This window comes from Lissotriton vulgaris, chromosome 11 (genome assembly GCF_964263255.1).
Source record: "Lissotriton vulgaris chromosome 11, aLisVul1.2, whole genome shotgun sequence".
Taxonomy (NCBI): Eukaryota; Metazoa; Chordata; class Amphibia; order Caudata; family Salamandridae; genus Lissotriton; species Lissotriton vulgaris.
The window spans coordinates 596,790,780-596,804,275 of record NC_141699.1 but is presented as its reverse complement, the minus strand read 5'-3'; the positions used below and the strand labels follow the sequence as shown (position 1 = coordinate 596,804,275).

Genomic DNA, 13,496 nt, shown 5'->3' with positions numbered 1-13,496 from the left:
TATGGAGCCCGGACAACGTCAGAGACCAGACGCCTCTGATGACCGTCTCACACACATGGCCGCCCCATCCCAAGAGTGATGCATCTGTCCCCACTGTTGGATCTGGTTGGGGAAGAGAGAGGAATCTGCCTTTGACCCAAGCCTGGTTCGTTATCCACCACTGTAATTGTTTTGCAGTACTCTCTGATATCTGAACGTAGTCAGAAAGATTTCCCGGACGCTGCGCCCACTGGAACTTCAGGTCCCACTGCAGAGCCTGCATATGCCATCTGACATGGTCCACCAGCTGGCTGCAGGAGGCCATGAGGACCAGCAGCCTCAGAGTAATTCTCACCGAAATCCGGGAGAGAGGCTGAAACATCGGTATCATGGCCAAATATCCCGGACTCGCTGCTCGGGAAGATGGGTCCAAAAATGTACTGTGTGCAGAACAGCTCCAATGAAGGGGAGCGTCTGAGAGGGAGTCAGGTGTGACTTCAGCACTTTTTTAGTGAACCCCAGCGAGTGCATGAGCGTAGTCTGGAGGTGAAAGCAGACAGCCTGGGGAAAACTTGGCTTCATCAGCCAGTAGTCGAGATAGGGGAAGACTGAAACTCCTAATCCACACAGATGAGCTGCAACCCCTGCCAACACTTTTGTGAACACCCAAAGGACACTGTTAAGGCCAAAGGAGAGCACAGTGAACTAAAAGTGCTTGTCGCCCACCATAAACCGTAGATAGTGTATGTGGCCTGGCAAGACGGAATTATGGAAATTGGCGTCCTGCAAGTCCAACACCACTATCCAGTCTCTGGGGTCGAGGGAAGACCGGACCAGAGCCAAAGTGAGCATTTTGAACTTCCCCTTCCGGAGGAAACGGTTGAGGTCCATGAGGTCTAGAAAAGGACACAGGTTTTGTCTTTCTTGGGCACCATAAAGTAGCAATTGCAACCCTGACCTACTTCTGGCGCAGGGACCCTCTCTAAGGCTCCCTTGGCCAAGAGACCTGAAACTCACAGGCGGAGAAGTGCCAAATGATCCCCCGAGATGCGATCTTAAGACAGTGGCCTTGAGGGAGGGATAGTCTTGAAGGGGAGTGAGTAGCCCTTCAGACGATTTGCAAAACCCAACTGTCCGACATGATTGGTTACCAGTGGAGAAGGTGATGGCAAATCCTGCTGCCCACTGGCCGTTGATGGGCCTGAAACATCAGACTAGGTAGGTAGGTTTGGAGGCTGCAGCAGGGGCATATAGGGTGGACTGGCCTGTCCGCTGGCTCCCAGACCTGCAAGGTTGCTGGGTCCAACAACCGTGGCCATGCAGAGGTTGGGCAGCATGCATGAGCCAGTGGCTAGGCTAGGCTGCACGTGGTTGGCTACCCCTTCCGTAGCCACAAAAGGGACGAAAAGCAGACTGGAGTGGGCAAGAAGGAACAGCGAGGCCCAAAGATCTGGCTGTAGTCCGAGACTCTTTGAAGCACTCCAGCATTGAGTCTGTTTTGTTGCCAAAAAGACGAAAGCCATCAAATCGGATGTCCATTAAGGTTGATTAGACATCCCCCGAAAAGCCAGTTGTCCTCAACCAGGCGTAGCGCCCAAGGGCTACCAACAGGACAATCATTCTGCCCAGTGAGTTGGTGGTATCCAATCCACATCTGATAGTGAAATTGGTTGTGTCTCTCTCATCTGCCACAGCCTGGGAGAGAATGACCCGGGCCTCCTACGGGCACTGAGGCAGCGCCTGTGCAACTGTATCCCAGATGGCACGGGAGTATCAACCCAAGAGGCACGCAGAAGAGAACATACGCTTCCCAAGATGGTCAAGCTTCTTGGATTCCCTATCTGGAGGGGCAGAAGGGAATGCGGAGGTTTGGACCACCAAGCTTTCTAGGGAAGGGTGTTGGGTGAGGAACACTGGATCGTCGGGGGCCAGGCGGTGAGCAATCGTCCTCTCCACAGGAACCCCTGTGCAGGGCTTGGACCAGGTGCCCAGGAAGACGTCGGAGAGGGCTTTGTAAAACGGCAATAGGGGTTCAGAAGAGGATGCCGCAGGCTGAAGCACCTCTGTCAGGAGGTTAGTCCTGACCCCCACGGAAGGAGGGAGCTCAAGGCCCAAGACCTCAGCTGTCCTTCCCACCACCACAGCACAGGACGCTCCCTCCTCCGTAGCCACAGTAGGAGGAGAAAGCAAGCCTGTGTCTGGAGAAGTGTCCATATCACTAGTTTCACCCAGGTCATCTCACCAGTCCAGTTTTTACGGCTGGTCAGTTAAAAGGTCCAGCGACCCCTCCCAGTCCTCATCACCACCTTCTGGTTGATAGGAAACCCCAGGGATGAACAGGGGAATAAAAGTACCATCCTGCGTCAGTTTCAACGTCGGTCTGGCTCCGGGTCCAACTCGGGGATGAGGATGGTGATGGCCGCGGTGCCTCAACGTCATCGTCAGGATCGGCACCAGGGAAGGTCGAGTGAGATCAACCGGCATCAATCTGGATCCAGGACTGGATTCGCTGGGGGTCCCCCAGTGCAGGGGGCGGGCGTACTAGAATCAAAGGCCCAGGGACCCTAGACCAGCTCTGCAGGGCTCGAAGGCACGCAAAGATGAGGTGTAAGGCCTCGCAAAACTGACAAAGTTGGGCAGGGGTACGCTGTGGCTTCCGGAAATGGGGGGAGGTGCGGAGTCATCCCTGAATCAGGCACAGGAGAAGGATCCTTTGATTTACAACGCTCCAAATCACATGTAGCGTCTGTAAGAGTCATAGGTTAGTTGTAGATTCCTTCCCAGACACCACAAGCACACAAGGTGAGGGTTCGTCACCTACATCATCTTGTGACACGACCGGCAAGGCTTGAAACCGATCCAACGTTGGGGCATCCCTCATCCACCAGTAGTCGATAGACTCGAAAAGAAGTTGACAAAACATCGCAAAAAGTTTAGCCAAAAAGTGCCTAAGGGGACTGCGCTAGGCTTGCACGGAATAAGAAAGAACTGTCGTCAGCATGCAGGGGCAGCGTCTAAGTAGGCACCGCAACGACATCTCGGTGACCACAACACAGACACCGGAGTTGAATGATGCCGCCTACCGGCACGTAGGGATATTCCTAAAGAATAATCTTCAGATCCAGCCTGACACCTAGGGGAAATTCTAAGGTAAGGAATTTACAACTGTCTCTTTCAGATTTACAATTTACTTGAAACAAGTGCACTTCCGGTTTCTTGCATTTTATTAAATCTGTGAGAACTCTTAATTTCTTATTTCCTTTGGAAATCCTATAACTCCTCTTTAACACATTCTATCACAGACAGTCAATTGTCCACTGACCTTCCCGGGAGGACTACGCTTCTCATTGGGGCGATGAATCAGCAGAGGCTGGTCTTGGTCCTTCACTGTGATCCCATAATTCTTACTACAAAGAAGAAGAAGAAATGTAGCTTTAATTCAATATTTTGCAGAAATCCTAACAGCATGCTGTGTATCTGAAGTTTGATTCTCTGTAAAACATACCTATAATACTCAATAAAGCTGATCTCTGAGCTGTCGGCCATGGTGAATTTTTCTTTGGGGGTTTTGTTCCAGTCTATGTCATCAATGCGATATGTGCGATTGTTGTAGCGGGTAATTACAATGTTGCCAATCAACTGTTTGGTGCACTCATCTTTAAAGTTCTCTTTGGTTTCTTGATATAGGATATTCCTTGGGTGAGCAATAACATAATCTTAGATAAACACAAGCAATCCCAGCTTTGGTACAGTTCTTTGCAATATAAACCATAACAAATCACTACAGGGTTGACAGTATTTGTTCCAGTAACACACAACTTCCAAAGGCAGATCTTCACTAATGGAAACTTAATGTGACAGAGGCTGGGCATGGTTAAATGAGGAATTGAGGCGTGGTTTGTAACCAAAATACAGCCCAAAATATAGCATGTGTGATGTTTCAGGCCATTTGTGCTGAAAATATCACTTAAGTGACTGAAAATACCACAGAGGCAAAGTAGGAAATGTTAAGTAAAGTCATTGATTACCATTCATGGTATTGTCTCTGAATACTTCCATACACAAAATAATAATTCTGGACACCTGCTGGATTCCCATTACACGTTTATAATGCATTATAAGTCAAATAAAAGAAAAATGAAAATGTTTATTTAAAAAACTACGATACAGGAAGCAACATTTTATATCTGTTTGTAACAAGCAAATCAATTAACCAAATCAGCAATAAAATACCTCTGGTTTTAACATTTATTACAGTGAAAAATCAAGGGAAAAACAAGGTATATGTAGACTCTAACTTAGGCTTAGTGAATCTTTACAAATTCCCAAAGCTGCAGCCTTTCCCATCTCAGGTAATTCAGGCAGTTTGTTATAGCAAGTAAGCAGTGTCAAACTTCTAAACTTCTCAACCATGCTAATGGCCCATGGTGAGGTGGAAGGGATTTCTACAGATCCAAAGATGGCAAAACAGGATTACAGTCAAGTAACGTTTCCTTTCAAATCATGGGATTATTTGTTATATTCAAAAACAGTAGACAAGAGTAGCAAGCTGAACAAGAATCCCTGCAGCGGAAGTGAAAAATAAAAGAATAGAAAAGAATAAATCATAAAATTATAAAAAAAACGTTGTGAATAAATGCTTAAACCACTGTGGACCTTTATTTTTCTGTTAAAGATGAGTTGGATATTTGTTGCACTGCTTTGTGGAAGCACTACCTGTTTGGATGTCTCAAATATTTTGCCATATTCCAATAAACTCAGTGCTTCTATTTCTTTAAGCGTATGAAAACCCTCAGCCAGGTAATAGGGGTCAGGACAAGAAATAAAGGTTGAGGGGGGCCCAAGTGAGGAAAAATTTGCAATAAATTTACTGAACACAAACCATTTAAGGTTCTTCAGTGAAAAGATTAAGATCATTGGCCCTTCTGTTTGAGGTAATGGCTACTGGGAAAGACACTTTCTCTAATAAATGCTGGAGTTCTAATGTATGCATGGGCTTGAAATTAAATTGGATAATAGTCAGTTCCCAGGGAGAAGAACAAATTCTGAATGTAGTGATGATGTTTCCAAAACTTCTCAAGGAAGTCAACAATTAAAGATAGTGAAAAAGGTACCCGAGATAGGAACTTTCAGTACACAGTGATTGCAGCCAAACGCATGATAATACGAGAAGGATTAGTTACTTACCTGTAATCCTAGTTCTCTTCCATGGGTATCCTCATCAAAGTCATAAGCATTAGAATATTCCCGTCCATGCGCGGGACCCCGGAAACACAATAATATATGTGCCCCACATATATAAAACTGAATTGGAATTTAAATAAACAGCAGTTTCTTGCTTTGAAGGAGACGGAGAGTTGGGCTGATGTAGTCATTAAGAACAGTGATAAGGGTGGGAATGTAGTGGTCTGGCCACTTGATATGTATTTAAAAGAAGGTTTGATGCAATTGCCTGATGATAATAACTATGCAAAAGCGACCAGAGATGAATACAATGTAACCAAACGTGCATATTGGAACAAATTGAGTGATTGGAAGGCGAGGGGGTTAATAGAAGATGATGAATACAATTACCTCCATGTAAAATATCTGCACTTTATTTATTGCCAAAGTTGCACAAAAACCTCCAGACACCTCCCGGCAGGCCGATTGTCTCATCTGTGGGGAGTCTCTATGAGAACACCTCCAGATATATAGACTATTTTCTGCAGCCTTTTGTCACTAGCTTGCCCTCATATGTGAGGGGCTCCTCAGATTTTCTGAGAATTATAAAAGACATCACATGGAACCCGGAATACTGGTTGGTGAGCTTTGACGTCACCAGCCTATATACCAGTATTCCCCAGGATTTAGGTGTAGAGGCATGTAAACATTACTTAAAGGAGAGATCTATCTCTCATTTGTCACACACCAACATGCTTCTAGATATGATGTGGGATTGCCTGACTAATAATGTCTTCATCTTTAACAAACAAATGTTTAAACAAACCAGGGGGGTGGCGGCGATGGGTACTTGCTTTGCCCCAAGCCTGGCATGTCTATATCTGGGCTGGTGGGAGGAGCTGGTGGTGAATAAGATCTCCCACTTCAGTACCCACGTCATCCTCTGGAAAAGATATATGGACGACATCTTCTGTATTTGGAAGGGCACCCTCCACCAGGTACAGGAATTTGAATCCATCCTGAACCAGAATTCCCTTAATTTGAGGTTTACCAGTGTCATCAGTAATGAACAGTTAGAATTCTTGGATATAAAACTTGAGGTCATTGAGGGAACTTTAAACAGTTCCTTATTTCGGAAATCTACCGCATGGAATAGTCTCCTTCATGCGGGTTGTTGTCACCCTCCTAGCCTAATACGCAGTATACCAGTAGGCGAGCTGATTAGAGCCAAAAGAAACTGCAGCTCGGTTGAAAGTTTTTCCAGAGAGAGCAAGATAATGGTGGATCGGTTCTCAGAGAGGGGTTACAGTCAAAAGGTGATCCAGCAAGCAGTAGCAAGAGTTAATACCATGGACAGAAATGATCTGCTGATCCCTAAACAACATAAAAAAGGTGACAGAATACGATTCATCACCAATTATAATTGCCAATCATGGAAGTTACGTAAATGTTTAGGCAAATATTGGGACACACTTAAATTAGACAAGGATGTAAAAGAATTCATTCATGACATTCCCTCATTGACCTTCAGGAAGGCTAAATCCTTAAAGGATGTATTGAGTACCACACTGTTAAAAGAGAGTCACAGATCAAACACAATACAAGGATTGTATTCATGTCGCAGATGTACGGCCTGCAAATACAGTAACAATTGCAAAACAATACAACTGTCTAAAGAGCGCTGTGCACATGAGATCACAAAACATCTCAGTTGCACTACTGAATATGTTATCTATGCACTGGAATGTCCGTGCAACAAATTTTATATAGGGTGCACTACTAAACAAGCCAAGCTGAGAATTTTGGAACATCAAAGAGCCATCAGGAATGGGAATCAACAATACCCCGTAGCCAGGCATTTTGCCGAGGAGCACAATAAGAATCCTAACTTGATGAAATTCTATGTCCTGGACAGCGTTGAGAGCAATGAGAGGGGAGGGAACAGGTGGTTGGAGTTGAGAAAACTGGAATTGAAGTACATTATAATGTACAACACAATGCAGCCTGTAGGACACAATTTGGGGGAGGAGTTAGCAATTCACCTCCAAAATTGATATGAGTCACATATGGTGTATAGAGTAGATGCTGCTTCTTAGGTAACTGAATTCTGGTATTTTAATATGTTTTTAATGAAAACACTTATCTGCTAAGAAACAATTGGTACACATAGCAATGTCCTATTTTCTCTTTCTTGCAGGAATTTGAACACTATTGTGATTTTGCCCACTTGGGCTGAATTTTTGAAGTCACCATTAATGGCGTGATTGAGCTATGCGGCCCAAGCCCACTGGGGCGATACCTATAACCAAGGACTATATGTTGGCTGTTTGTGTGCATAAACACTAAACTAGCAATTGTTGCCAGGGAACTAATAGCCCGAGCAGGATGGCATTGGAAAACTTTCACATGGCTGCAACAAGGACTTTTTTGAACAATTAATATGCCTTGAGTTTATTTGTTGCCTTGTAAATACGGTTGCCATTGGAAATGTGACTTCCACTGTATGTTTTCCGTTTCTGGACAGTAACATGACATTAATGTTTACATGAAACGTTTATTTAAACATTATTAAGCGACATTGCATTAACTGAATGTTTTCTTTATGTCTATTGATCACGTGGTAAAACCTAAATCATAGCATGTAACTTTAAAAGAAGGATGGTACTGGTAAACTCCACCCGTGAGCAAGAGATCGGCTGATCTCGAAACACTTTTGGGTGTTTTTCCTTGCCGATTAAAATCTGAAAGCACTGTTCACTGAATTGGGGCTCTGACTCTGGGTTTTTTCATCAATGAAGGATTGTAAACCAGGAGTGTGTGTATATTGAGGGGCCGGCGTACCCCGTCGGTAGCCCGCCGTTCTAAGAGGCAGAAGCACGCCACCTCAGTGTGTGTGTGTGTGTATATATATATATATATATATATATATATATATATATATATATATTTATACACACACACACAAATAAGCAACTGCAGTCTTGTACATATCAGAGCTGAATTATGCTGTAAGGAATTCCCATCACATCATGATAAAAACATGCATTAGAAAAAGTGAACAAACACCAATAAAACATGTTTTTAACTGTTTTAAAGCACAACAAACAGTAGAAAATCCTATACAGGACTGAAAGCATATCCAGCTCCCAGCCTCATTGCAAATACCAGTCTAAAAAGACTGACAAGCTAACTCATAGCAACATAGAAATAAACGGACACCGTGCCTTTAAGGCACTCATGACCCCCAGCTTCCCATCATGCCTCAGGGGTGACAGTTGGGTCAGTTGATCTTTGCAGAGACTGAATAAAGCCATGGCACAAAGAATGAACAATATTTCCACAAAAAAAAGTCCTTTGCCCAAGGAGGCGGGAGGGTTGCTTATGACTTTGATGAGGATACCCCTGGAAGAGAACTAGGATAACGCGTAAGTAACTAATCCTTCTCTTTCAGGGGATCCTCATCAATAGTCATAAGCATTAGAATAGAGTAGCGAGCCTCACCTCATCTCCCTGCGGGCAAAGGAGCAAAACAGTAATATAACCAACAAGCTTAGAAGGACTAAGCATAGACAGATAGTTGGCTATCCAAACAGATTCCTCAAGGAGACCTGGCGTACTTGAGTATCAGCCCTGGAATCGGATTTTAGGCAGTAGTGCCTTGTAAAGGTATGAACCGATCTCCAGGTCGCAGCCTTGCAAATCTCTGACATGGAGAAATCCTGCAAGAACAACACTGTGACCGCCTTCCCCCTAGTGGAGTGCGCTTTAGGCGACAGCAGTAAGGGCCTTTTCGCTAGTTGATAAGCCAAGTTAATGTAAGATACGATCCATCTGGAAATGGATCTCTTAGCTGCTGGGAAGCCCGTTCTCATGGCACCATAATTGACAAATAACTGGTCTGTCGCTGTACAATGCCCCCACCAGCCTCCCCCCTAGAGGATAGACTACTGGACGGATACCTGTCTGAGCATGCAATCTCACTCACCTATAAGAAACTGATAAATAATCTCCCCGACTTACTGCAGGGCCTTAGGGGGAGGTGGGAGGCAGATGGGTTGATTATTGAAGAAGAGGAGTGGAGATCCGCACTAGCATCCCCTAGAGAGGTGGCTATTTCATCCAGGCTTCGACTCGTTCAGTTGAAAATCCTGCTCAGGGTCTATATCGCCATCACCAGGCTAAAGGCTATGGGCAGGGTTGAGGATGACAGATGTAGGAGGAGGTGTGGAATGATTGGCTCCTTTTTCCACATGATATGGGAATGCCCTTTGTTGCAGGCCTTTTGGACGAGAGTTGTGCGCTGTATGCAGGCTGTATGGGGGTGGACTTGTGCCCAGAGGCGAAGCGATGCATACTGAATATCTGGGAACCAACGGACCTATCAGCTAGAGGCAAATTGTGGGTCACACTTGGCCAGATTTTGGCAAAATGTAACATTGCAAGACTGTGGGGGGGCGGACACGTCTCCGCGTCTAGCGGAATGGAAGCGGGACATGGATTGGTGCATGCTACGAGAAAGAACTGTTTATGTATCCCGGGGATGCCCCCAGAAATGGGGGGATGTATGGAATAAATGGAATGAGTACAGGGGTGACATTTGTGTCCCCCCCGGCCCAATCAAACAACGCCCCCCCGGCCCAATCAAACAACGCCTGAAGCTGAGATTTAACTGTTTAGTTTTGTCAACTACTGTCGCTCTAACACGATGCACATACTTATCCCACGAATGCTCTACTGCGCGCCCTGGTAGATTGCTCATGTGACCACTGTTAATTTTTTGGTTTCTTATAAACGTAATAAAAAGAATTATAAAAAAAAATAATAACTGGTCTGTTTTCCTTATACCCTTGGTACTCCAAGTAAAAATTTTAAGCACTCTTTTGAGGTCCAAGGAATGCAACGACCGCTCAGCCGGGGTCGTAGGGTTTGGAAAAAAAGATGGAAGGGAGATGGACTGATTAATGTGAAAATCAGACACCACCTTCGGGAGGAAAGACTGATGCGCCCTCAAGACTACTCTGTTGTGGTGGAAGACAGTGTAAGCCTCTTTTGTACACAGCGCTTGGATCTTGCTTACTCTGCGCGCTGATGTTATGGCTAACAGAAAAGCGGCCTTCCACGACAGATGCTTGCAAGGAGGATCCGTTGATGGGCTCAAAAGGAGGCCCCATCAACTTAGATAACACTAGGTTTAATTCCCATGGAGGAGAAGGGTTCCGCACAGGGGGATAGACTTTCTTCAACCCCTGTATGAAGTCCTTGACCACCTGCATTTGAAAAAATGAGGGCTGGGTAGGCGACTTCCGATATGCTGTAATGGCTGACAAATGCACCCTGATAGAAGCATATTTCAAACCAGACCTTGCTAAATAAAGAAGGTACGGAAGAATAACATCTTCCTGCCCCTTCGTATGGTCAAGGTGATGCTCTCTACACCAGAGAAAAAACCTCTTCCACTTAAACGCATATGACGCTCTTGTGGAGGGCCTCTTAGCTTCTTTTAAAATGAACATGCAATCAGGGGGCAATTTCAAATGACCATATTGCAGGACCTCGGGAGCCATGCTGTTAAGTTCAGCGAGGGAAGGTTGGGATGGAGAATCCTCCCTCTCATCTTGGTCAGCAGGTCCGGACTGCAAGGCAGTCTTCTGTGGGGAAGTATCGAGAGATGAAGAAGGTCCGGGTACCACCACTGTCGTGGCCAGTCTGGAGCTATCAGGATCATCTGCATGTTGGATCTGATGAGCTTGGACACCACCTTCGGGATCAGAGGCAGGGGAGGAAAGGCGTAGGCAAATGTCCCTGACCAATACATCAAAGGCGCATTCCCCCTTATCCCTGGACGGTGGAATCTGGACGCGAAGGCGTGGCATTTTTTGGTTTTCGTCTGCGAACAAATCTATTTTTGGATGACCCCAACGATGGAAAATGTCTGCCACTACCTCGTCGTGTAGCACCCAGTCTGGCTGATCTTCGAAGTGCCTGCTGAGTGCGTCTGCCTTGATGTTTTGCTCTCCTGGAAGTTGCACTGCCACCACCGAGAGGTTCCGGGCATGCAGCCAGTTCCAAATCGCTTGGGCTTCCAGGGAGAGAGGGCGCAACCGCGTACCACCCTGTTTGTTGAGATAGAACATGGTGGTCGTGTTGTCGGTCTGGACCAAGACTGAGCTGGATACGATTGCTGGAAGTAAAGCTTTCAGAGCCAGGTGGACTGCTCGTAGCTCCAGCATGTTGATATGGTAGGATTGTTCTTTCACTGACCACTGCCCTTGTATCTGGAGGCACCCCATGTCTGCTACCCAGCCTTGCAGAGAGGCGTCGCCCACCACCGATTGCACCGGAATGGGTTGGTGAAAAGGAACTCCCACCAACAGATTCCGAAGCGGAGTCCACCATGTGATGGAGTTTCTCGCTGCCTGGGAGAGAGTGATGCGATCTTCCCAACGACCTGTTGATTGATCCCACTGGTCCTCCAACGATTGTTGTAACAGGTGCATTCTCAGACTGGCGTTGGGAATGAGAAAAATGCAGGACGCCATGGATCCCAGAAGGGATGCCACTTGTCGGACCGTTGGATTGCGTGCTTGGAGAAGAGTCCTGCACTTTTGCTGCATCGAAGAAAGTCTCTCCCCCGAAGGAAACTCTCTTCCCAAGCTTGTGTCCAGAACGGAGCCCAGGTAGTGGATGGACTGGGTGGGTTGGTGCACTGATTTCTCCATGTTGACATGGAGGCCGAGATTGTGTAAGAGCCGGAGACAGACTTGGAAGTCGTTTTGCACTAGCAGCGGGGTGGTCCTTTCGTCCAAATATGGATAGACGAAGAGACCTTCTCTGTGCAGGAAGGCTGCCACCACTGTCATGCACTTGGTGAAGACTCGTGGAGCTGACTTGAGTCACCAGGGAAGGACTTTGTACTGGTAGTGTTTGTGGCCGACCACAAACCGCAGGTATTTGCGATGACGTTGTGCAATCGGAATATGGAAGTAAGCATCTTTGAGGTCCACCGAACACATCCAATCTCCTTCTTTTAGATGTGGACATATTTGGTGAAGGGCTAGCATGCGAAACTTCTCCTTGACTATGACCTTGTTCAGGAGACGAAGGTCTAGGATGGGACGAAACTTGTGTTCCTGACCTTTTTTGGGGACCAGAACGTCCCTGTCCCTGATCTCCGGTCCACCGCCAATCATTTGGTTTGAGTGGAGGGACGCAGGACGAGATCTGGGCTCCGGAAGTGAATCACAACTTCCGGGACCAACTGCCAATCAGACACTCGCAGCTGGCAGCCCTCACACGGCAAAACAGATGCCTTTCAGGTCGCGCAGCGGACGCGCCAAAGGCAAGCCCGTCCGCGCCAGACCGGGCCCATGGGCCACAACCCTTGGAATTTTGATGAGTTGTTCTTACTTACAGTGCCCTGACACTGCGGAGCCTGGCAGGGCCCATGACCCCAAAATGCATGCATTCAATAGATACTGCAATCAACCCCCCCGGCTGCTCCTACTGTAACATCAAGTTCCAGCCAGGAAATTAATCAGCCCCCTCCCTTTGCCCTCCCCTAAAATTGTATTTGCTGAACTGTCGCTCTCTGTCTAAACACTCAACTTAACTTTTTCTGTTAATAGAAGACCTTAACCCTGACGCAATATTCCTTACCGAGACCTGGCTTCAGGCTGAATCAGACCCAGCTGTCACTCAAACCCTACCCCCAGGTTACCTGATCCAAAGAGCGGATCACAAAACCGGCAGAGGGGGAGGGCTAGCGATAATCTTCAAGGATCAGTTTCAGAGCTGGTCCTCTATAGAGGACCTCCGAGACAGCGAAAATTTGAACTTATCGTTAAAATTCTCGCCCACCACTACGCTCTCTGGCCTATTGCTCTACCGCCCCCCAGGACCCCCGGGTTAACTTCTTAGTGCACTCCCAACCATGGTCGACAACTTAGCTCTTTCCCCATCTAATTACACGATTCTAGGGGATCTCAACATTCACCTTGATGACCCTAATTATAACATGGCTAATGAACTTGTATCCAGTTTATTAGACTTACAAATCACCCAGAAAGGCTTTGCGCCAACACACATAAAAGGGCATCTTCTGGACGCCGTACTAAGTAACTCACGGAATCTCCAGATGGATACTTCCATCTCACTCCCTTGGACCGACCAGGCATTAATCCCTTTCATCTGGAAAATCCCAGCCAGCATCCCCCGAGAGCACCACTAAGACACAAGACAGGAAATGGTCAAACCTCTCCGCTAGCCAGTGGTCCAATCTCTTAGAGAACACCTTACCACCCCCTTGCCCAGACCCAGAGAGGGCGAACAACAACTTCAACCTCTGGATCCAAAGC

The 13,496-nt window shown here is 46.5% G+C and overlaps 1 protein-coding gene across 1 annotated transcript in view; it reads right to left on the bottom strand.

Annotated features, from left to right (window-relative positions):
• The window catches only part of PIWIL2 (piwi like RNA-mediated gene silencing 2), a 2,549,426-nt gene that overhangs the window by 1,389,084 nt on the left and 1,146,846 nt on the right, over positions 1 to 13,496 (bottom strand). Inside the window, exons 12-13 of the mRNA XM_086944806.1 lie at positions 3,485 to 3,673; positions 3,302 to 3,386 (exon numbers count right to left, since the gene is read on the bottom strand). Of these exons, the coding sequence (XP_086800932.1) occupies positions 3,302 to 3,386; positions 3,485 to 3,673 (274 nt within the window). The remainder of the gene's footprint in view (positions 1 to 3,301; positions 3,387 to 3,484; positions 3,674 to 13,496) is intronic.